Raw genomic sequence first — 25925 nt, 5'->3', positions numbered from 1 at the left:
AGGACTGGGTCTGGGGGCTCCCGGAACTCGGCAGAAAATCCTACTCGGCGGGCGGGGTGGGGGCGGCACTGAGGAGTGGTTGGGGGCGGCCCGAGAGGCTGGGAGAGGGTCCGGCCCACGCTGCGCCTGGGCTGGGACTGGTCCCGCCGGCGCAGGGTAGCAGGAAACTCTCCGCACACTCCAGGATGCCTTTTTTGGGTATGATTTTGTGTCATAATTAAACTTGAGATATGGGGCCAGGGGAGATAGCTCAGCAGTCTAAGCATCAGCCTGGCAAGCATAAGGACCCAGGGTTTGATCCCTCATACTGTATGTCTTGCTGGCTCCATCCAGGGTGCACCATGCTGGCCACCAAGACCGGGAGTGGTGGTGCATGCCTGTAGTCCCAAGCACTGGAGAGGCTAAAACAGGAGGATTACTATGAGTCTGAACTGTGTAACGAGATCCTGTACCAAATAAATAAATAAATGAATAAACAAACTTGAGATACGGTGTTTTCTTTTTTTTTGATACGGTGTTTTTATACCCTCTCTGATCTTTAAGAACCTAGAAATCAGAAAACATAAGAGTTAGAGCATGACTGCTATTTTATTTGCTTATTATTTGATGTAACAAAGCATGTATTTCCTACTGCATCTTCAGCCTCTAGCACATCTTGGAAATCTGGATACAAAATAAATATCTGTGGCATAAATGACTGTAAAAATCAGGTGCTCTGGAGCAGGCTGAGGTGGGGAGAAGGAAGCAGCACTTTGGAACACAAATTGTGCATGAGGTGAAAGTCGCAGGTTGCAGGTGTGGCCCTGGGGAATCTGAAATCTAGAGTGGGGTTCATGTGAGCTGCATTTCTGAATCACTGGAGGAGTATCAAAATATATCAATACTTGGGCTGTGTTCCTAGGAAAACTGATTTGGCTGACCTAGTGTGCAGTTTGGAAACCAGCATTTTATTATTTATTTATAACTCATTATTAACTTTATTGAAAATCAATAGTAATTATGTAGCAAATTAAAAATTGTAGATTAAATATTGAAATGTCAAAGATAAAAGATATAGACAGTGAATTTTAGAATAATATTTGAAAAATGAATATGTAATATGAGATTAATAGATTGCACATTCTAAAAAATTATTTACAAACTTAAACGAATATAACAAAATTGTGTAAAATAAACATGGGGAAGAATGAATTTACAGATCAGTCATATAATATTTCACTCTGTGCCAAAATCAAGAAACTTATATTCATATAATTAGAACTCTCAAAGTAGAATGGGGTAGGCAATAAATATTTAAAGATTAAAAATTTCTGAATTTAGTTAAAATTATAGCACCACATTTCCAAGAAAAATGAACCTTTTGCACAAGAAATATGAATAAAATCATACCAACATACACAAAAATGAAATTGTCCAAAACTAATTGTAAAGAAAAGAAAATCACTAAAGCATATACATAGAAAATATATTAGCTATGGAAGAACAAAATTAAATAGCTTCTTATTCCACATTAGAAAAAAAAGAGCAAGCAGGTAAGAAATCAGACTTATTTGTTCAAAGGAAGGACTGAAAAAAAATCTGTCCTCATTGAATTTTATACTTAGCAAACACACCTTTGAAAACTAAAAGTAAAATATTTTCCAGTTATACAAACTTGAAATAGACTAATAACTTCAGATGTAACAGATAAAAATAACAAAGATCATAATCCAGAAGGCAAAAGAAGTTGCTGTATGGTCCTGGATAAAGAATAAAGAACTCTCAAAATGGTAGTTATGCAGGACTACGTAAAATATAATTATATTAGATGAACACACTTAAAAGGTCATTGAAGATTTTCACAAAACAGTATCAATCTTATGACAGGTCATATACATATTTTTTCATATATATATATGTGTGTGCGTGTAAAATACAAAAACTAATATAAAGCCAATGGAAAATAGAAATACACTTTTTAAAGTTTCTTTTCTTTTAACTATTTATTTATTTATTTATTTATTTATTTTTGTGTGTTTGTGTGGCCAGCTCAGCCCACCAGGGGGCGGGGCTGGCTGGCATGTGGTGCTGGGGGATTGAACTGTGGTCCCTGTGCTTTGCTAAGCTTGTTCTAAGTAGGTGCTTTAGACTACTGAGCCATCTCACCAGCCCTAAAGTTTCTAATACTAAGATAAAATATCATACCATGTCTCATAAGTAGATTGTAAGTCAAAGAAACACTATAAATCATAAAACAAAAATTAAAATTAAACAATATTGAGAAAATTAAATATGAATTAATTCAAAATTAAATTAAATATTTCAAAATAATATTCAAAAATTAAAATTAAATTGTGAGTCCAACTAAGAGGTCAGCATGTAGTGTATCATATGTACAAATCTATGATCAATTCAGAGTACTCACATAGTATTTGATTAGGTTAATATATCCAAAAATATCAACTAAGAAAAAATTTTCAGGATAGTAAAGAATTACTAAGAATAAAACATAACCAAAATACTGGAATGGCAAATATATGACCAGCACTTCTAACAGTTTGGCAATAGGATATTGCACAAAGTTCTAGTATGGGGGGAACATGGACAGTGTCCATGATGCTTACTGGTGGACAGGGGTCACTTGTGGGACTGAGCTACCGCTATTTCCTTGATATCCACCTTGAAAATCCAACAGAATCATGACCCATAGGGTGCAGGGAAGTCACTTGTAGAGTATGCTGATGGCAATATTTTGCTGCTGCATACAAAAGAATAATTGAAAGACTGCTGTTGTATACCTCTTTTTCTCCTGTGTTTAATTGTTTGCCCTATTTGATGGGTTCTTTCCTTTCTCATTCATGGAGTTGTGGTCATTCTGATCTATTTCTAGAATATCTTTTAGTAGTCTGTGTAGGGTTGGCTTTGTTGTCATGAAATTCTTTAGTTATTCTTTGTCATGGAAGTATTTCACTTCTCCATTAAACTTGAAAGAGAGTTTTGCTGGGTGTAGTAGTTGGGACTGGTATTTGTTTTCTTGTAAAACTTGTAGTACTTTGCTCCATGTTCTTCTTGACTTGATGGTTTGTGAAGAGAAATCTACCGTTATTCTGATGGCTTTTCCTTTAAATGTGATGTTTCTTTTCTGTAGCAGCTTTTAGTATACTGCTCTTGTGCTGAAATTCTGGGATCTTGATTACTTTATGTCTGGGTGTGGTTTTATTTGGATTGATGTTGTTTGGAGTTCTATATGCCTCAGTTACCCCAATGCCAGATTGTTTCACCTTTTTTGGGAAGGTTTTTGCTATTACTTCCATTCATATTCTTTTTATATCATTTGTATTGACTCCTTCTTTCTCATTGATGCCTATTAGTCTCATGTTGTTCATCTTTGCATCATCTTTCAGATGTTGAATTATTTTTCCTGCATCCTAGTTGTTTTTAAGAGATCTTATTTTACCTTTTCATTAGCTGCAATGGTGTCTTCAAGGTCTGAAAGTTTATTTTCATTCAAACAGTTTTGCCAGCTTGTGATTGAGGTTTTAATTTCCTATCACTTTGAATCTGCATCATACATTTTATTTCTTTCCTGTATTCTATTTCTTTCCTGTATTTCTCATTCAAGAATTCCATAATTTTTCTATTTTCCTCTATTTTTTATTAGTGTGTTCTATAGAAGCACTTAGTACTTCTTTCATTATAGTTATCATTTCTTTTTTTACTTCAGAAATTATTTCTGATCTGATTTCCTCTATTCCTTTCTGCAGTTGTTTCTTTACTCCAGATAATATTATTTCAGAGATTTCAGGTATATGCTGTCCAATTTCTTCTATGCTATTGTCTCCTGCATTTGTTCTGGGTGGGCTTGGGGCCTGAGAATGCATGTGGCTCCTTCTCTTTGTCATTTTGTATAGCACTGTGTTCTGACCTTTGCTGGAGAGATTTTTTTTTTTTTTTTTTGGAATGAAGGATCGAACTGAAGCCTTTGTGCTTGCCAGGGAAGAGCTTATTCTACTGAGTCATCTCCCCGGCCCCCTGCTGTAGAGCTTTGGTAGAGTTATTACCTTAACACCAGGTCCAGATCTACCAAGTTCAAACTTGTCCAGATGGATATGGCTTGGGTCTGGATGCTGTGCTCCACTTCTTCCTGTGCCATTCTGGCAAGATGTTCTGCTCTGGATCAGCTGAGTGGATCTTGCCTCTAGCCTCTCTGCAGGGAGTTCTGCCTCAGGGTTTCACAAAGGGCCTTTACACCAGGTCTGCACACTGGCTGGAGTGAGGATAGGGGACCCAGGGCAGTACCACCTATTATTTTTATATATTTAGTACAGGGTCTACAGGGTCTCACTACACAGATTGGATTCATAGTGATCCCCCTGTTTCAGCATCACAGGTACTGGGATTACAGGTGTATGCCACAACGCCCATTCTCAAAAGCAGCCTCAACCTCCTTTGGGGGTGGTGCCAGCACTGCATGGGAAGACAGGGATCAAACCCCATCCCTGCATCTCCCTAAGCAGGCATTTATAATCTGCTGAGCTATATGGCCAGCCCAGGAACCAGCATTTTAAAAAGCTCTCTTTGGTGGTTGTCTGAGCTAGCTGGCTCTGTGACTTTGGGCAGTTTACCAAACCTCTTCGCCTTCCTTTTTCTTCTTCAGCAAATAGGAGCCTTGATAACTACTTCACTAGGGAACGCAGGTGAAATATGAATAAAGAGCTCCCTAATGCAGGTTGCCATCAACAGTTGTTCAGTTAACAACAATAGTAACAATAGCGCACGTGTTACCAGTAAAACGTACATGTATTACAATATAATCATAGTGGCTGGGGGTACGGCTCAGTGGCATGAGCATCTGCCTGGTATGCACAATGTCCTGAGTTCAATCCCCAATGCAGGAAAAGAAAAGAAAAGAAAAAGATACAATATAATCATGACATCATTACATCGTAATAATAATGAACGTGTCTTACAGTGTAACCATAATGAGCATGAATTTTTATGCACATGCTGGGTTCCAGGCTCAGCCTTCTTCTATATGGCTTTAGCTCACAGGGAAGGCAAAAGATGTTGAAAGCCACCAAGTTGGTGCTGAGATGAAAAGGAGATAGACTTTACAGCCCTGACTGTGGAAAAGCATTTTATTAATTACAATCCGATCAGCAATGATGATTCTCCTGTCTTTTGCTCGGCTCTTCACATGCACGGAGCTTTTCCACACCCTTGCGCTTCTTTAATTTTCTCAGCTTTAATTTTCTCTGGGGTCGGCCAAGTCATCTCCCTTGTTTAGACAAGAAGGGCAGGCTCAGAGACTGAGAGGAGCTGACCCAAAGGCGCACAGCGGCCCAGGACGGAAAGTGCATCCAAAGGGAGAGCTGCGGTCCCTCCACAGGCCTCTGAGGAGGATGAGGGGCAGGACCCCGACGCTGCAGCGCAGACCCGGGGGAGGTCCAAGCCGGGGCAAGCCCTGTGGGCGGTGCGGGGGGCGCGGCTCTGAGCAGGGGCGGAGGCTGAGCGAAGAGAGGGCACCACCCTCTCCACCCCGCGTCCCCTCCTCCTTCCGCTCTCCAAGCGCGCGGTCCCACAGCTCCCGCACGGCTTTTGGATCCTGAGCTGGGTGCGGGGTGGGAGGCGGGGGGCCATCCCAGAGGGGATCCCGCCCCCTCCCCCGGGCCCCCAGTGCCCCTGTGCCCACGTGAGCGCACGGCCAGCCCGGATCCCGCCGGTTGCGCGCCGAGTCCCGGCTGCTCGCCGGTGCCTCCGCGGTCGCTCGCCTCGCAGTCCGCGCTGCACGTCCCTGGCGGGTCCCAGCGGCCCTGGCCGGGCGCTTTGCCGGGCTCCGGCTCCTGCATCCGGGGCAGCGAGCAGGCCAAGGCAGGCAGGCCGCCCCTGCCGTTCCGGGCGCCGGTGAGTGAGGCGACAGTGGTGCGTGCTGGGGCCCTGGGGTTCCGGGCAGGTGCGGATGGGGGACGCTAGAGTAAGGCAGGAGGGCGGACCTCTAATCTGTGCTTCTTACTGCCCCTGAGGTGGTCGCTGCAGCAATACCCCAGGTTGCCCTGCTGAGTTTTCCATCGCCTTGGTTTTGCAGGGTCTGCCGCCCATCTCCCCACCTCCTCAGCCGCGGGCCCCAGCTCCGGTTGACCCCTTCCTGAGTCTGGGGCCGCCTGTGTTCTCAGGGTTTCTTCTTCTATCGGGGTCAACCTATCAACTCAAGGGACATCTGCTGTGGGTGAGACTTTGACCACCGCTGTAAAGGAGGTTTAGGTGTGAATGGATGTGCGTGTGTACGTGTGTGAGACTGACTTTATGCGTGGAGTTGCCCTCTGGAAGAGCTAGCTGAGTGTGGTCTGGCTGTCAGGATGAATGTGAATGATATTTTGTGTTTTATCTTGTAAACTGTGTGTGTGAGAGAGAGAGAGAGAGAGAGAGAGAGAGAGAGAGAGAGAGACAGACAGACAGAGAGACAGAGAGAGACAGAGAGAGACAGAGACAGAGGAGGGAATGTGCAAAAATCATTGCATGGAGTTTAAATTGTAAAGGGTAGTTGTGCAGAATATGAAAATATGTATGCAGTTATGTTCGATGGTGTGCATGAATATGGCAGTGTGTGCCTCTGTGAGTGATTTGTGTGGCTACAGTTGCACGCACAGAGCTGAACTTCTGAAGGTGTGGGTGGATTGTGCGTTCGAAGAGTGTATGTGATGTGTGGGGTTGTATGTTGGTTGTGCACAACAGGCATGTGAAGTCGTGAGTGCAAGTTTGTGTGTGCAGTGTATATGACTGCCACTCCATCTCTCCCTCTCCTCACACACCTCTGGCTGGCACAGCACTGAGACAAACTGTGCAGAGCGCGTTCTTGTTCTATCCACTGAGCTTGTGACGGCAGCATCTGATGAGGCATACTAAGTTAGAGGCCAGTAAAGAGAAGGCAGTTTTAACTTAGAGCTTCAAGCCACATCAACACGAAAAAGAAGGAAAGAAAAGACAAACTGCTGCACATTCCAGTCCTGTGTGCTGAAGATCACCAGAATGACCACAGTGGGACCAGCCAGCCAAGAAGCAGCAAAAGCATCTCTTTACAGCTGTACCTTCTGTTCCAGGACTTTGCTTGCTTCGTGCTGTCCTATCCTTCCCTGTAGCCATGTCAACATTTAAGTTTCTTTTCCTACAAACTTTATTACATAAATCATCCTGGCTCCTTTAGGGCTGGTGAACACTTTCCCAACTCTTACGTGGCCATGCTGCTGGTGACTTAGGAAGTTCATCCCAGCACTGGTCCTTTATGTTTTGCCTGCATCTATACAGCTCAGTTAGCCTGTTATCTGCAGAAACCTCTTAGTGGCAAGAGTTGTAACACTTGCTCAGCTTTAGGGATCAGGAGGCCCTGCATTTCTTCCTCTTGTCTCCAGTGTAGCCAGAATGTATCATCACATCTGAGTCCTGAGGTTGGGAGAATGAGGAGGGAGACCACCCTTGAGCCCCTCTCTATAGAAATGGGATGCTAGAAGGGCTATTTTTTTGAGCAAGGAAGCTCAAGAGGGTCAAGAGATCTAGAATCAGGACAGGCTAGAGACAACAGAGCCTGGGCCAGGAAAGAATCCCCTGAGGGGCCAATAGAGATCCAGGAAGGCCCAAGTGGATGTTAAGGTCCTGAGAAAACTGTAGGTAATCACGTGTTTTTAAAAGTTAATGCTATTTTAGCCAGGTGTAATGGCATATAGCTGTAATTCCCGTACTCTGGGAGGATGAGCTAGGAGGATCACAAGTTCAAGACCACTCTGGGGAACTTGTTGACTTAGTGACACCCTATCTCAAAATAAAAAAAATAAAAAACAGCTGAGCAAGTAGCTCAGTGTGAAGGTCCTGGTTTCAGCCTCCAGTACAAAAAATATATTATACTTTAGGCAGAGGAAGGCAAGTGCCAACTATTCCCGCCCAAACATGCAAGGTAACAAAGCTGATGTCTTACAAGGTGAGAGTGACAATAGCAGTCAATAACAAGTGGAAAAGTGGATGAAGGAGAGCCAGACAATGAGAACAGAATGGTTAGGTGGGTGGTCTAAGTTCTGGTGTTCTATAGCATAAAAGGATGATTACAATTTATAATTTAAGTATATGTTTTATAAAGAATTGAAAAGAAAAGTTTAAAAAGCTCCCAAAGAAACGTTAAATGCTTAAAGAGATAAAAATGCTAATTACCCTAATTTGATCATTACTCATGATATTCATGTCTGAAATGATCACACTGCACCCCAAAGATGTGTACAATTATTGTACTTTTGATGAAAAATAAAAAAAATTATCATTATTTTAAATTGACAAATCACAATGTCATATATTGAGAGCAGTGCAGACAGAACTAAAAAAAGCTGGTAAGACAGTCTCCCACCTCAGCATTTTTCTCTCTCCTTGTTTTGTGCTCATTGAGTTTCTGCACTTATCTGTCACATTTGACATCTGTTCTGTAACTACCCTGGGATGTTCTAAGAATCAGGTATGTGGAGCCAGGTAAGCCATGAGTCAGTGCTAGGCCAGTTCCTAAAGATGGAGTAGGTATTTGAGATAAAGGGCTAGTGTATGCTTTTCTCTAGGCTTGGAGTGGGGGTGGGCCAGCATTTCTTTTAAAGGACTAGAGGGAAAATATTTTCAGCTTCTCAGCTCACACAGTCTATGTTCCAAGAATTCAACTCAGTCATTGTAGCCTGAAAGCAGCTATAGATACTACATAATGAAAGGACCTGGTTTTGTGCTAATAAAACTATTTGCAAACTAGAGAGTGGGCCAAATTTGGCCTGCAGACTGTACTTTGTCAACTGCTACTCTGTGCAGTTGTCCTTAGGTATGTGCAGGTATTGGCTCCAATTATCTCTAGGGATATCAAAACCCTTAGAGACTCAATTCCCTTATGTAAAGTGACATAATATTTGCATAAGATATATATGCATCCTCCTATATACTTTAATTTCCTTTTTTTTGGTGGGGGGGAGAACTGGGGATTGAACTCAGGCCCTTGCCCTTGCCAGGGAAGTGCTTATTCCACTGAGCCATCTCTCCAGCCCCTGCTCCTATATACTTTAAATCCTGCCTAGATGACTAGAACATCTAATCCAGTGTAAATGTTATTTGAATAGCTGTTACATTATATTGGTGAGGGACTAATGAAAGAAAAAAGCTGTACATGCTCATTCTCAGTATAGCCATAATTTTATTTTTGGTTCTAGGAACTTAGCTTAGGGGTTTGCACATGCTAAGCTTGCACTCCACCTTGAATATGATCTGAGATTGGTTGATTCCATGGATGCAGAATGGCAAATATGGGGAACAAACTATACCATACTACATTTTTCAAGGAAGAGAAAGGAAAGAGAGAAAAGACTTCAGGCTCTAGAGTGTGCCCGTCTAATTTGGGTCTTACTTAGGAGTTTAGTTCCTTTCTTCCACACTGAGGATTGAATGCAGGGCCTTTGTACTGAGCTCCAATTGCATGCCTCACCTTCTTTTAATTTTTAGCTTTGAGACAGCATCTTGCTAAGTGGCTAATCTGCTCAAGTTTACAGTTTGTTTGCTTCAGCATCCTAGAGTTCTAGGGTTACAGACTTGTACTGTGACTTTACAAAGATATGATTTTTAAGAGAAGTCAACAAAGGTGGCGTTGCCCTGGGGCCAGCATCTGGGAGATGTTGCCATTTCTAGGATTGACAAGGCAGGAGAAGGACTCAGAGAGAGTCCTTTTGTAGTAGAAGACTGTCCTATGGGAGGTGTGGCTATAAGCAGAGAAACATAGCTGCTGCCAGACAGGGAGCTGTTCTCTGGTCACCATTCTTCATTGGCCAGACTGAAAAAGATGCCAGTGAGAGGCAGAGGCTGACAGCCAGCCCAGAAGAGTAGGCAGAATCCCAGTGTGTAAGGCACAGGGATGCTAAGAGCTCCATCCAGGCTAACTGCTCCTCCTCCCAGGTAGGAAGGCCCACTGTCTAAAGCTCATGACAATTTCAGGGACTGAAGGAGGCGTTTTAATTTCTTTTAAAATCAGAAAAATGAAAAACAAACAAACAACAAAAAAAACAATGATGAAACTTTTAGGTCAAAGAAAATGTTTTAAAATGTGATATCAACAAATCCATTCTTTAAACTGAAGCAAAATTTGCATAACAATCAAACGTTGGAAAATGGCATTCAGTGGCATTTAGATTTCTTTCTTTCTTTCTTTCTTTTTTTAATTTTGGCACCAGGAATCAAATGCAGGAGCTTGCGCTTGCTAGGCAGGCACTGTGCCATTGAGCTGTCTTCTCAGCCCTTAATTGGTATTTAATACCTCCTCAATACTAAGCAGTCCTCACCTCTACATAGCTCTAAAATAACACAGAGGCTCTGATTTGTGCTAGTGTGATGTCTGGATGAACCCACTGTAAGCTGAAAATTTTGTAAGTAAAAATGCATTGCAGAGCAGAGGTGGGGGCGTAGCTCAGTGGTGAGCATTTGCGTGCTTGCCTACCATGTGCAAGGCTCTGGATTCCATCCCCTGCACTGAAACAAAGCAAAACAAAAACAAAAACAAACCCAACAACAACAACAATAACACCAAAGCGTATGGAATCTGCCTCCAAGCACCACAATTTAGAAACACACCATGGTAGAGTGTCAGTGTTTGCCTTTGTGATTGATGGGCGGACAGGGAGCTGTGGCTTGCTGCCAACACCAGATGTCACCAGCATGGGCTGAGGATGTAGCTCAGCAGCATAGCACCTGCCTGGCAAGTGTGAAGTCGTGAGTTTTGTTTCTGATACAAAAAGAAAATAAAAGTCACCAGGAAGTATTATACGGCTCATAGTTAGCCTGGGGGAAAGAGCAAGATTCAAAGTACAGTTTCTACCAAATGTGTATCACATTTTGTACCATTGGAAAGTCAAAACATTGTAAGTCAAGACTGTATATCTTTATCTTTATACCATTGCAGTTATAAGGTATAATTTTAATATACTTTAAACATTTTTAACAGAAGGGATCCAGGAAGGGAAAAGCTCCTCAGGTTCATGATACTCACAGTTTCTAACCTCCCCACCCCTGTACATGTGAGCTGTTTAAATGAGAAACAGATGGGCAGATTTTTATTTTTATGGGCATTTAATTTAGTATTTATGAAAAATATAAGCTGGGCATAGTGGTACATAGCTGTAATCTCAGTATTCTAGAGGCTGAGGCAGATGGTTTGCAAATTGAGCAATTCAGCAAGATCCTGTCAAAAAAAAAAAAAAAAAAAAAAAAAAAAAAAAAAAGCCGGGGCTATAGCTCAGTGTAAAGGCACTGGGTTCAATCCCTAGGATGACAAAAGAAAGAAAGAAAAGGAAGAAATGAAAAATAATTAAGCTCCAGGTTTGAAGACTTCCTAGTTTGTCCTACAGACCAGAGCACCAAGACCCACAAGTTGCAAATTCAGTAGGTCATTTTTATAAAAGGTCAGTTATGAAGCAACTAGAACTTCTCAATCATAGAAGCATTTCTCTGGGTTCTGCTATGGCCCAGATATTTTTTTCTATTGTGGGTTTTGGTATTTTCCCTTCAGAAATTGGTTTTATTTGATGAATCCAAGTCTTAAGCTTCTCAATAAAACAACAACAACAACAACAACAACAACAACAACAACAAAACTCTATAGAAAACCACTTCAATTTGTGATCTAAGGTTTCCACTTTTGATACTAATAAAGGAAAAAAAAAGTAAACAAGGTTGCACAGAAATCCAAACGTAAAGAGGAGACACAAAAGTGAATTTTGGGAAATAACCTAGTATGGTTTTTGTCACCCCAGGGTAAGTCCTTAAGAATTGTCACCCTTCCTGTCCCAAGTGACTCCCCTCTCTGTCGCTCCCGTGGGAATGCTGAACAGTTACACTTATTGGGCACCTACAGTTTGTCCAGTGATTTTTGTCCTTTTCAGAGGTCAAAGGGGGTGGTAGGAGCAGACATCAAACTCTGCTAATTTAAGGGAGCTGTCCCAAAGTGCCTTATTTAGGGTTCTGCCATTGGCATTTAGCAAAGGCTTGTTAGTTTGATGTGAGGGCTGGGCCAGCTCCGTGGTGGGCTGTTATGATCTCCGTAAAATGAAGAGGTGTCTGGAAGCAGGAAATGGCAACAGCGTCCATTATTTTGTGGGTTTCTGCCCTGCCTCTTCTCAGTCATGTCCAGAAATAATTCTGGAGACCTAAACCTTTGGTGCCAGGACCTCAGCTGGAACTCTGGACTCCCAGGCATCCCAGCCTCACAGACACGGCCCCTCCCTTGTCTTCCAAAGTTCCTTCCCACCACCCTAGCAGGTCTGTTTGCGTACGTCCTGGCTTCCGTGCCCTCCCTCACCAGACCCGGGCTCCTGTGTCCCCCGCAGATAGACGATGAGCAGCCACGGCAACAGTCTGTTCCTGCGGGAGAGCGGCCACCGCCTGGGCAGGGCCGGCTGGCTGCAGCGGATGCGGGACAGTCTGCAGCAGAGGGCGCTGCGTACTCGCCTGCGCCTGCAGACCCTGACCCGCGAGCGCGTGCTGCGCTTCCTGCGTCGCAATGCCTTCATCCTGCTCACTGTCAGCGCTGTGGTCATCGGTGAGTTACGCCTGCCTGAGGTGGGAGTGGGAGGGCACTTCCGGTTACTCTCTTGGCGCCACCCCTTCGTTCTCACTTGTGGACTTCTTGAAGCACCCTTAGTTCTCTTTAAAGGACACACCTATGCACATACAATGTCACATGATCCATGTCCACAGGCTTGTTCAGACACAGTTTACGTATGTACACAGAGCAGAAGCAGTTTTATGCATGTACAGGATTGGATTTACAGGTGTAAACACAAACTCTCATGTGCTCTTGCATGAATATACAGCCTTTGATATCCTCAGAGGGAGACTGGTTTCAGGATCTTCATGAATACCAAATTCCACGGATTATCAACCCTTAGATTTTCTAAAATTGTTTTTATCAAGCTCACGGGGCCGGGGAGATGGCTCGGTAGAATAAGCGCTTCCCTGGCAAGCACAAAGGCTTGAGTTCAATCCCCGGTTTCACCCAAAAACAAAACAAAACAAAACAAACAAACAAAAAACAAACAAACAAAAAACTCCAAAAAACAAAACCAAACAAATGAATGTATGATGTTTTTATCAAGCTCATTAAAAAAAATCCTTAGATATTGAATTATTTTTTCCTTTTTTTGATACAGGGTCTCACTATGCAGTTCGGACTCATAGTGATCCTCTTGTTTTCAGCCTCCCCAGTGCTGGTATTACAGGTGTGCGCCGTCATGTCTGGTCTTGGTGCCAGCTCAGTGCACCTTGGGGAGCCCAGGGGGGAGGTGGGGCCGGTGCAGCATGTGGTCCTGGGAATCGAATCCCAGTCCCTCTGTTTGCCTAAGCAGGTGCTTAGTTCTCTAAGCTATCTCGCAAGTCCTTCAAGTCTCTTAGATAAAGTAGTATATTTGTATATAGCCTAGGGCCATACTCCTCTATACTTGAAATCATTTCCAGATGATTTAGAATATCTGCTACAATGATCTCTGTGCAAGTAATTATTATATTGTATTGTTTAGAGAACAGTGACAAGAAAAAAGCATCTAGGTCCCGTAATATGCAAAATTTCCCCAGCATTTTCCATCTGTACTCGGTTGATTCCACAATGTGGAACCCGAGGACATGAAGGGCCAGTTGTGTTAGAACTTGTGAGCAAAAGTCTGAGTTCATGTGAACAAAGGCATATGTTCTCTTGAGCAGACATCCACACATTTATGAACTCAAATACCCAAGCAATCATGTTTGTAAATATACACAGCACATAGCTTGGGAAATGCATGTGTGTGTTTATGTGTCTGGCCTCATACAGGCATGTACGTGCTTACAGTGGAACATACATTCATATATGCATGCACATCTGAGCTTGAATGGGTGCAGACATACTACATAGTGACACAAATTCTTACATTTCTGCATTGCGTGCACACACAATGCATGCACAAATACATACACTCAGTATGTTTCTTTTTCTTACTGTCCATTACACTCATCATTGGGATGGATGGGTCCTACCTGGGGCTCAGTGGCAAACACTCCACTCCACAGCCCTCTCTTTGGCTTTAGGTGTCAGTCTGGCCTTTGCCTTGCGCCCATACCAGCTTACCTACCGGCAGATCAAGTACTTCTCTTTTCCTGGTGAGCTTCTCATGAGGATGTTGCAAATGCTGGTGCTGCCCCTCATTGTCTCCAGCCTGGTCACAGGTGAGAGAACCCAGCCAGTGTTGGCCTCCAAAACCCAAGCAGAGGCCAAGTTTGAGCAGAAAACAAAGCCATCCCAAGTATGGGATCATTTTTCCAACTCAACATCTTAGATGTGGAGCCTGCACTTAGCCCATGATCCTTGGCTAAAGCCAATCCCAATCAGATGCAGGTTCTAGCCCTCACACCATTTGTCTTAGGGTATGCTCTTGTAATTTAGCCATATTATCCAGAAGGCTTGAAGGAAAGGCTGTAGAGGGAAAAGCAGCCAGAGAAGACATGGGATGGGGTGGGTGGGCATGAGATATGGAGGAGGGTGTAGGTGAATGAGGTGGAGGTGTCAGGATAGAGAACGGAGTGGGATGGGAATGTAGATGTATTATTTAGGTGTATTCAAATGTTTTCCATCGTGGGCTACTCAGCCAATGTTTTCAGCTTCTGAGGCCATTTGGTCACTATTACAATGACTCAGTTTAGCTGTTGCAATACAAAACAGCCATAGAAATATAGAACCTGCATGTATCCCAATAAAACTTTGTTTACAAGACCAAATAGTGGTCTTTATTTGGCCACTGGTTTGCTGGCCCCTGGCTTTGGAGAAATACATGAAAATGAAGCTATAAATGAGCAGATGGTTTCTTAGGTAGGCTGTGTTTCCTACAAATATAGAGCTTAAGATGAGGATATTTGCACAAATGACTTATGAGTGAGAAACCCTTAAAGAAGTGAGGGAAACAGGATTCTGTGGAAAAGATGCTAAACAAAGATCTATATTTGGAAGAAAGCTGATCTCAGCCTGATCACATGGGAAGTTGTGGAGTATGAATAGTAGCATGGAATACCTCTTGCCCATTCTGACCCTACCTGAGTCAAAAGAACCAATCCTTTGAATCTCTGTAGCAGCCAATCATTGGTTGTAGGCTGCCCTTGAAGCCTTACTAGGTGAGTTGCTTCTATTCTGCTGAGGGCAGTTCTTAAGAGAGGAGGCCATCCTGAATTGCTTGGAGCCAACACTCAGCGAAGAACAGGTGCATTGGGTTGTCAAGAACATCTGGGTGGAGCACCAATAGTATCTAAAGGGCACAATGAAGTGGGCTTAGGGGAGAGTTCATGTGAGATGACTAGGACAAAGAAGAGTGGGATGAAAATGAGGTACTGGTGCAACATAGGGGTCAAAGGAGGGTGGGTGAGAGTTGGTAAGTTTGGCATGGAGTAGAAAGAAAGTAATAACTTTCAGTGGAGTTGCATTTGGGATAAGGAATAGCAAGGGATGTGATGATGTATAAAGAAATAGAAAAGGGGTGGGCTGGTGGTGTGAATGAATATGTTCTGGGTGGGTTATGAGGTGGGTGTAGGAGGAGCAGGTGCCTGGTGAGGTGGTTGTTGAGCTTATTTGGATGGATAGGAGAGTGGGTAGTGGGGTCCAGATGGGCACAAGGAGGGCTGAATTATCTGTCTTTCAGGTATGGCATCTCTGGACAACAAGGCGACAGGGCGGATGGGGATGCGGGCAGCTGTGTACTACATGGTGACCACGGTCATTGCAGTCTTCATTGGCATCCTCATGGTCACCATCATCCATCCTGGGAAGGGCTCCAAGGAGGGGCTGCACCGTGAGGGCCGAATTGAGGCCATCCCCACAGCTGATGCCTTCATGGACCTGGTCAGGTGCTGTTCTTTCTTATTTTGATGGGATTTCTAGAAGTTCACACAACTCATTTAAGAAGACAAAAAAGGGACAGGTAGATCTAGTCAGGAAATGGATGCATTACTAAATTCTTATTTTTGGTACCCACATTTTATTCTGGAGTCTTGCATATATTCTGCAAGAGAGCTTCACCTATCATATAGCCTTTGTACCCTTAAACTGGGGCGGCTGTAGCTATAGCATCTTGGGGTCTGAACATCTGCTGTTTGTGTAGTTTCTAATTCCTTGGGAGGGTGCTGATTCCTTTAGTGCAGCAGATTTTGCCACTCAGAATCAAGGAGATAGTCATATTGCTACTCTCGTCCCTGACATGGGTAAACGTGGAATTGGGAGAGTCTAGGAACTTTGTGATTTTTTTTTTAAGGTATCATTGGCATGTGTGTTTGAAGTGAGGTCTTGTGGTGACAGGGTCTAATAAGGCTCAGATAGACCTGGATTGTAGGTCTATCTTAATGTATTATCTGTTGTTGTAACAGAATACCTGAGACTTGAGTGAGTTATAGAGAACAGATTCATTTGGCTTCTGCTTCTGGAGGCTGAGAAGGCTGAGCATATGCATTGGCATCTTGTGAGGGGCTCATGACATGGTGGAGGACACCCCAGGGGCAAGACAGAGTAAAGGTACCAGAGGGAGCTTGCTTTAATAAAAAGCCACTGTCCATTAGCCCATACATTCATTATCCATGAATGGATTAATCCATTTATGAGGTGAGAACTTTTCATGACTCAGTCACCTCTTGAAGGCTTTCCCTCCCACTACCACCACAGTCCACAATCCAATTTCAACATGAGTTTTGGAGGAGACAAGCCATACACAAAACATTGCAAGATCTTTCTGAATCTTTTAGTAGGTGTGTGGTTCTGGATAACTTATGTACATTCTCTGTACTTTGGTTTCTTGTTGTGTAAAATGAGGATGTTAGTGGCATTCACTTCTAGGTGATTGTAGTGCTGAAATCATTTATTTTAAACTGCTGAGTGCCTGACTTAGGCTACACAGGCCTATGTCTACTGTGATTATTATTGCTGGTACTTTTACAATGATCATCCCAGGTTTTCTTTCAAGGTCTAACCACATCCCTGTCTTTGATGTTTCTCTGCAGAAATATGTTTCCACCCAACCTTGTGGAGGCCTGCTTCAAACAGGTCAGGGTGAAGTATACAGTTTGACAAGGTTTGGAGGGTGGGAGGCTTGCTGCTGATTGGGTGGCCCAAGGCTGAGGGTGGGTAGCAGGGCCTGAGAGAGCAGTGGGTTAGGGATCTTTGGAGGAGTCTGGGGGAAAGAATATATATTCTTACCATGAAAGGAGGGTGAGAGAGAATGATTTAGCCCATGGACTGTCTGGGCACAGGACTAGAGGAGGCATGAGGCTGGGTGAAGATTTCAGGACTTATGACCTGGATAGTGAAGGCAGAGACCCCACAGTCTGGCTGAGCATTGCCAAGACAGCCTGAACAAAATGCAGACTCTATTCATTCTTCTGTTCATTGGTCATTCACTTTCTCACTCATCCATGCATCCCCTTATTTCATCCCTTGGTATTGGCAGGGGCCTGATTCTATTATCCTCTGCAGATTCCACAGTTGGTTGCTGCTCAAAACCCTTGAATAAAATGGCAAACTATTTGCACAAAACCTGCACATCTTCTATTGTATACTTTAAGTCATCCTTAGATGATTTAGAACACCTGATCAATGCAGATATTATGAAATAGTTACACTCTACGGTTAGGGAGTAGTGACAATAAAAGGGTCTGTACAAATTTAGTACAGAAACAAATTTTTGCCCAGTATTTTTGACCATGGTTGGTTGAGCCCATGAATGCAGAACAATGAATATGGAAGACCTACAGTACATATTTATAGGCTCTAACATAATGTTTTCATGTGGCATAGCTGAGTCAAGGTAATTAACATATATATTATCTCTTGGACTTAATCTTTTTTAAGCATTGTAGGAGCACTTGAAAAATCTATTGTCTTGGTGATTTTCAAGTACACAATACATTGCTGTTAAGCATAGCCATATGTTGTATAACAGATCTCTTGATCCTTTTACTCCTACTTAACTGGAATTCTATAGACTTTGACTAACATCTTCCAATCCTTCACCCAAATATCAGCTTTTGGTGACTTTTATTCTGTAGTTTGCTTCTATGATACCAACTTTTTTAGAGTTCACATATGAGTGAGGCCAAATTGTATTTGATGTTTTATGCCTGGCATATCTCACTAAACATAATGTTCTCTAGGGTTACCCATGTTGTTGCAAATAACAAGATTTCCTTCTTTTAAAAGACTGAATAATATTCTGGCATATATATGTATGTAATAATTTCATTTCTTGACTATTATGAGTAGGGCTACAGAAGACATGGGAAAGCAGATATAGGTTGACTATATTTCTTGTTTCAAATGCTTGGGACCTGCAGTGTTTCAGATTTAGAAATTTACAAAAAATTAGAATATTTTCATTTATTTCGTGAGATACATTGGGGGTAGGACTAAGTCTAAACATGAAATTCATTTGTTTCATACATGCTTTACAAACATAATGTGAAAGCAATTTTACACAATATTTTTAGTGCACCTGTGTTTTGACTGTGTCCTGTCACATGAGATCAGTTTGGAATTTTCATTATGTTGGTGGTTAAAAAGTTTCAGATTTTGGAGCATTTTATATTTTTGAATTGTGGATGTTCAATCTGTATCTCTTCAAGATATTGACTTCGTGTCCTTTGGATGCATACCCAGCAGTGAGCTTGTTGGGTCACATGGTAGTTTAAAAAAATTTTTTTTCTGAGCAGAATATATTTATTGGGGGAAAGAAAGCTCCTGTCCAAGAGTTGGACAGAAGAGGGGCCCGAGCAGGTTGTCCCCTCACATGGTAGTTTTATTTCTACTTTCTGAGGAACCTCCACAATGTTTTACATTATGTCTATAGTATTTCATTCACTTCCGTGAATTGGTCAAGTTATTTGAATTAATCATTCATTCACTTATTCAGATGTCCTGAGTAAGATTTTCCATGGTGTGGGAACCAGGAATCAGTGTTCTCAGGAATTCCTGCTGGTGATTCTCTGTAGCCACTGAGCTGAGTTTGGGCCCAATCTTTCTGTATTTCAGTTTAAGACACAGTACAGCACAAGGATTGTAACCAGGACCATCGTGAGGACAGAGAATGGGTCTGACCTGGGTGCTTCCATCTCTCCTCCATCATCAGTGGAGAATGAAACGAGCATCCTGGAAAATGTCACTCGGGCCTTGGGTACCCTACAGGAGGTACTGAGCTTTGAAGAGACTGTTCCTGTGCCTGGATCTGCCAATGGCATCAATGCCCTGGGCCTCGTGGTCTTCTCTGTGGCCTTTGGACTGGTCATTGGAGGCATGAAACACAAGGGCCGAGTCCTGAGGGACTTCTTCGACAGCCTCAATGAGGCTATTATGAGGCTAGTGGGCATCATTATATGGTGAGTGTGTGGGTGGGTCTGGGTAGACAGCAGTGACCATGGGAAAGGAGCCAGGGCTAGGACCAGGTGGGCAGTGAGGAAGTTGCAGAAGGGGCTATAAGGGGACATTGACCAAAGTCTTTCATTCATGAATTGGCCAATTCATTACTGACCTATTTGTTAATTCCCACATTTTTCATAATTTTCTGTGATCATTTATTTACTCGTTCATGCCCTTATTCAAGTGTCCTTCACTTATTTGTCTAAGTCATTCCTCAACTTTCTCACCCATATTCATTCTTCTATGTATTGGTTCACTCACTTTCTTATTCATTCATTCACAAAGGGTCTTGTTATGCAACTTGGACTCACAGTGATCCTCCTGTTTCAGCCTCCCCAGTGTTGGGATTATGGGCATGAGCCACCGTGCCTGGTTTTGGGGCAGGCCCAGCCTGTGTGGTACTCAAGATCAAAACTCAGCTCCTTGTGCTTGCCAGGCAGGCACTTAGACTGCCAAGCTATCTCCCCAGAACCATTCATCCTTATAAGTATTGGTTAAGTTACTCACCAACTCATTCATTCGTTCATCCATTTACTTACATCTTTTTGCAATATGTTTATTTTTGCAATATTTTATTCATCATCCATACTCTCATTTAGATTAAGCTTAATTCACTCATTTTTTAAATATTAATTTTATTAAGAAAGAAGTAGCAATGAGATAGTTTCAAAACAGGTTAGTGGGACAGTTACAATAATTAATACATTACATGTTGTCTTCGTAGTAGTTACTCATAGTACAAGATGCAGACATGACATCTTGTCTAAATACTATTAGCTCAATTAATTCATTTATTTTTATTCTCATAAGAATTGATACACTCATATTTTCCTGTTTTTTTATTCTTTTGTGCATCAGTTAATTCACTCATGCCTCCACTCATAAATTTGTCCATGTATTAGTTACATAGCAGAGTCATTTATTTAGTTACTCACTTAAGTCAGATATTTATTTGGACTCTTTCCTAGACCCACTTATTCATCTATGTATTTATTATTCTCTCTTTTCCTCCCAGATAGTCCCTTCATTCATTTGTCCATTCACTCATGTTTCTTTTGCTCTTTTTTCCCTCATTTATTCCTCACTAGTTATTCCTTAATGTATTCATTCATTCATTCTCTGATTTCTGTCATTCCTTCACTATGCATTCCCTTCATCCAGCAGGTATTTTCCCAGGGTGACTTTGTATTGAACTCTGAAATACAGAGGTACCTTGAATTCATTCTTCACCTTCAAGGAGCATGCACAGACTGGGAGGAGATGAATGCATACTAAATAAATCTCACACCAGGTGGTAGGTTTTGGAGTAAGGGGACATTAGCAAAGTGTTTGAATGTGCAGAAGTGAGCAGGGAATAGAGGGCTATGTGGTGAATGAAACTTGGGGGAACTGAGGAGGGAGTCATGGAGAAGGTCAACTCTTAGCGGGGCTTTGAATGGCATGTGGACTCTAATTAGAGAATCAGAGGGGAGCAGCGCATCAGGCAAAGGGGGTTGGTGCGGCTCAGCTCTAAAAGGCCTCCTTGTTTTTCAATGATTTACTCATTGACAGAAAGCATTGCCATGGTGAGAGTTAATGGTGAAGGGGAGATCACAAGGCATAGCAGAAGCCAGGTGAAAGGAAAGGGCCGGGAGAGACCTCCAACCAGGCTCTTCCTCTTAGAGGTGGCACTGGCTCTTAATTTTGCCACAGTGGAGACAAAAATCCCAATACATGAACCTTTAGGAACCCTTGAGGGACACAATGCAGTCCTATCTAAACCATAGCATCATCCCAAATGATTTCAAATTTATTAGATTCATAATTGTTTATGGGGCTATAGGCCAAAATGGTGGAAGGGTGACTTTATTAAGGCTATGCAGAGGATTAACAGAGAATATTGAAGGCTCAATCAAATTGAGAACCGTGGAGATATAGCAGGATGATTGGCCTGTTGCACAGAATGTGCAGATGCGCCAAGTAGCTGAGCATCAGAGGCAAGAAGTCATGCACAAGGGCTCCAGGACTGAGGAATGTTGCAGAGGATGAAGCAGGAGGAGGAGGTAAGGTGGTTGAGAAGGGGATTCTATGGCATACAGATAGAGCTAGACATAGTGATTTGGAGATAATTTTGCAGTCATCATCAAAGTGCACCCCCAGTCCAGCTTGGAAACAGTGGTACAGAATGATTGAATTCATCATAGGGAGTTGGTACCTGTACACAACACATCTTAGCTCTTTTTATTGTCCCTTCCTCTTCCCCTCCCTCCATCTGTTGGCCCCCTTGTATTCCATAAGAGATCTATCTCATTTTCTATCAGCTTTTATTTTGCTCTTTACATTGTTTAACTTCTAACTGTGCCTAACTTATAAATTGAACTGAAATTATAAGTAAAGCGCAAAATAAAGGATAATAGAAAGTATAGATAGATCTTTTACAAATGGGAAGGGGATTGAAAGATAGAGGGGTGGGGGAAAGGGATGGAAAGGCATGAGAGGAATTAAGATGTGTTGTATACATGTATCAACTCCACATAAGGAATGTAAATATTATATATTGCAAACATTTGCTACTAATAAATAAATTTCTATTACCTTTTCTTCCAGAAAAATTAAACTTTATCATAGGTGTATTATGTGTAGAGAAAAGATGTTAGTATTCATGGTTTCAGGCATCTGAGGAATGTCTTTCATGGATTAGAGGGGACTGATGTTTGGATTTTTATGTGCACCTTGGTTGTGTCTTGGTTCATTTGGGCTGTTGTAACAAAAATTACTCAGGGTCTGGGGCAAATAGTCCAAGATCAAGGTGCCCACAGCTTTGCTGTATAGTGTGGGGTGTAAGAAGATGGCATGTAAGCTATCTTCTTATTATGTCCTCTCATGGTGGAAGGAATGAAGGACTTCTCTTGGGTTTCTTTTATAAAAGCACAAATCCCACTCATGAGGTTTTTTCTTTTTTCTTTTTTTTTTCTCTTAACTTATTTTTTTTTCAAAATTTTATTGATAAACTGATAGCAATGAGACAGTTTCAAATCAAATCAGAAGTACAGATTCAACAAATAACACACTGCACATATTCTTCTTAGTGGTTAATTGCTGTACAAGATGCGGACTTGAGATCCTATTTACAAACACCATTAGAACAAATCATTCTATTCATTAAGAGAATGCAACTATATATCTATCCTAGAGATTTTTTCTTTATGTTGTCTTAAAGTCTCCACATCCACATTGGTGATTAGCTTCTCAATATATGACTGTTTTGGGGGGGACATGCATCCTTAGCCCATTGTAGGAAACATGGGGACAGCGAGAGTGTACCTGGAACATAATGGATCCTCAATGGATACTAGTTGATTAAATGAAGAATACATAGATGACTTTGATAGGAAAGTTGTTTTGAGATGTGGGAGGTACAGTGAAATAGCCCTGGCTGGGTGAGTGAGAATATCTTCTGACAGGAAAGATAATAGGAGCATAAGGGTTATAAATGAGAACAGAGTTGGCAGTACACAGTGGATGTTCACAAGGCCAAAGAGAAGGGATGTCTCAGGAGGATATAGGAAAGAGGTCCTGAGGGTCATGAATATTTGATTTGGAAGGGTTTGAATGGGAGGGGGCAGCTGGGATGAAGACTTCATAAGGTTGTAAGCCCCAGCGTGCACGTTTGTTTCTGCTGTTGCACTCAGCTGTGAATGAGTGCGGGGAGGAAATTGGATGTGCTTGTGGAAATGGGATGGCCAATGTATGGGAAATGGTATGGAGTAGGGTACAGTATGGTGGGCACTGCCTATGTCCAGGCTTTAAATGGGACAAGCCTTGAAATTCTACCTTCAGACCTCTGGGAGAGGCTAGAAAGGGTCTTTAAGCAAGGCACAGTGATGCACACCAAATATGTGGGAGACTGAGGTAGGAGGATTGCAAGTTTGAGCTAAGCATGGGTAACTTTGTGAGACTTTTTCTCAAAATAAAAAGAGATGGGGCTGTAGCTCAGTGTGAGAAACCCAGTGTACAGTCCACAGTAATGCAAAAAAAAAAAAAATGTGAGGGATGTATCATCTAACAGACGTGTGACTTTACTAGGTATGCACCTGTGGGCATCCTGTTCCTGATTGCTGGGAAGATTCTTGAAATGGAAGACATGGCTGTGCTCGGGGGTCAGCTGGGGATGTACACACTGACTGTCATCGTGGGCTTGTTCCTCCATGCTGGTGGCGTCTTGCCCCTCATCTACTTCCTCATCACCCATCGGAACCCCTTCCCCTTCATTGGTGGCTTGCTGCAGGCACTCATCACTGCCATGGGCACATCTTCCAGGTATGGCCTTGTTCTTCTGCCCCCCTGGCTCCATTCCTTACCCTTCATGGGCACTCCTGGGGGTTCTCTCCTCCCCTGCCATAGACATCTCTTCTGGTTGGACAGGAATGTTGGGGGCTTCTAGAGGTAGGCAACTGGGCTTTATCGTGGGATGGATTTCCTGGTATGCTTTTATCCTTCCTTGTTTTTCCATTCTATATAGAAGAGAACCAGGTAGGTGTCCATTCTGAATTTAAGGTGAAACTTCCTCTGCACTCAGTAATTTTCTAGCTCAAAGCGTCTTTTTATCACTTGAGATGGGTTCTTGGGACTCTCTTGACTTCCTTATCCTGTTTTTTTGTTTTTCCTTTAAAAGGTTAATGAGGAGCTCCTTTCAAACTCTGATCATTCAAATTTAGAGCAATTTGAAAAAAGAATGCAGGATCCAAACAGATGAAAGAAAAATACCGTTGTTTACTGCCTACATTGGTGACTGAAGAATGTGGTTTTTGGTGCATGCCCAAATAGATTGGCATCACTGTACTCTCTAAATTAAACTTGTGAGGTCCTCATGGGAGTTAGATACCCAAAGGTTCTCCCTGTGGGTCCAGGATTCTTATTGTATGACACAAGGCTGATGAGATAGAGTGCATGTCTGTGGATAAATTGACTCCCAATGGGATGCCCATTCCTTTCACTAAACTCAACAATCAATGAAGTCTTTCTCCTTTCTCTGGGAAGTGGATGGGGAGAGGCAGAGAGGGTAGAGGAGTTTAGGTTGCTTTCTATGTGAACCTGGGAAGTGGGGAATAGAGGTCTTCCATAATACCCTTCTCTTAGTCCTACAGTGTAGAAGTCGTCAGACCCTCAACCACTGGGAGTAGACCAGTGGCATAAACTACTGGTCTTCAATCATTCACTTTAAGTGGGTCAGGAGACTTTCTGATAGGAAATCCCCATTGCTGAGTTCTCTCTGCATCACCTGGAGTCCTTCCTTCCCATGTAAGGTTACCAGCCTCTGTCATACTTCTGCCCTCCTCCTTTTGCACAAGTCCTTTCCTGCCCACTTCATGTTCTCAATGGTTCTCCCACCTTTTGCACATTTTTTTTTTGCCACAGAAAGAGAATTTATTACTTACATTTCTCAAGAGAAATCAATTAATCATGTAAGACAACGGGGAAGATATTAGGCAGAAGCAGTCGAGAGAGGAAAAGGCCTAGGTCAAAGCCTTCTTTGAGGTTCCTATGGGAACATAAGACAGGCAGAGTAAACAGTGTAGGAATGGTTCATTTGCATGACTCCAAACAGCTTTAGGGGTACCTTCCTTCCCTGAGAATAAGATCTGTCTGGGGGATAATCAGCCTTGAAAACTAGAGCTCAAAAATTCCATTCCCAAGTGGTGGTGGTGCATGCCTGTAATCCCAGGGCTGGGGAGGCTGAGACAGGAGGATCACCTTGAGTTCAAGCTGCATAGTGAGGCCCTGCGCCAGATAGATAGATAGATAAATAAATAAATAAATAAATAAATGATTAAAAAAATCCAGCCCCAATCCGCCTCTCCTCATCTTAGCTTTCATCACTGTTCTCTTGCTTGGTGGGCTACTCTATAAGGCACGTAAGGGTCTCAACCTTGTTATATTTTGCACACAAAGAGAGTTTGGGGGCTATCTTTGTTTAGATTTTTTTTGGGAGGAGGTCTTTTGTGACCGAGTTTCACTAAGCATTTCAAGCAAGCAACCCAGGTTGGCCTTGAACTCCCAGTGGTCCTCTTGCATCAGCCTCCAGAGTCCTGGGATGGCAGGCATATACCACCATGCTTGGCTCTTTGTTTAGTTTTATGAAAAAATGGATAAAATTAAACATATAAATACATTAAATATAGTTATTGTATTAACTCTTACAAATTTTGTTTCACCTTTTTTCTATTAAAAAAAAACCCCTAAACATACAGTCCTGCAACTCATTTACATATTATTTATTTGTATGGCTACTATAAGTTACTAAACTTACATTCATAAATTATAAATATATATAACTTTATATTAAGATATATAAACATATCCATCCTTTCATCCATTGTTACATATCCATGTTGTTTCTATTGGTACAATGACACAATGAATATCTTCATACATGTATCTTTGCACATTTCTGTAAAATACTGAGATTACAGAGAGATTCATGACATGTTCGTCATAAATTTTT

The 25925-nt window shown here is 42.3% G+C and overlaps 1 protein-coding gene across 1 annotated transcript in view; it reads left to right on the top strand.

The window, feature by feature from the left end:
• Positions 1-5666: 5666 nt before the first annotated feature.
• The window catches only part of Slc1a6 (solute carrier family 1 member 6), a 28771-nt gene continuing 8512 nt past the window's right edge, over positions 5667-25925 (top strand). Inside the window, exons 1-7 of the mRNA XM_023716964.1 lie at positions 5667-5883; positions 12357-12568; positions 14089-14226; positions 15687-15891; positions 17035-17077; positions 19058-19401; positions 23507-23740. Of these exons, the coding sequence (XP_023572732.1) occupies positions 12364-12568; positions 14089-14226; positions 15687-15891; positions 17035-17077; positions 19058-19401; positions 23507-23740 (1169 nt within the window). The 5' untranslated portion in view covers positions 5667-5883; positions 12357-12363. The remainder of the gene's footprint in view (positions 5884-12356; positions 12569-14088; positions 14227-15686; positions 15892-17034; positions 17078-19057; positions 19402-23506; positions 23741-25925) is intronic.

This window comes from Octodon degus, unplaced genomic scaffold (genome assembly GCF_000260255.1).
Source record: "Octodon degus isolate 3935 unplaced genomic scaffold, OctDeg1.0 scaffold00050, whole genome shotgun sequence".
Classification (NCBI taxonomy): Eukaryota; Metazoa; Chordata; class Mammalia; order Rodentia; family Octodontidae; genus Octodon; species Octodon degus.
This window is presented reverse-complemented; position numbering and strand designations above follow the sequence as displayed.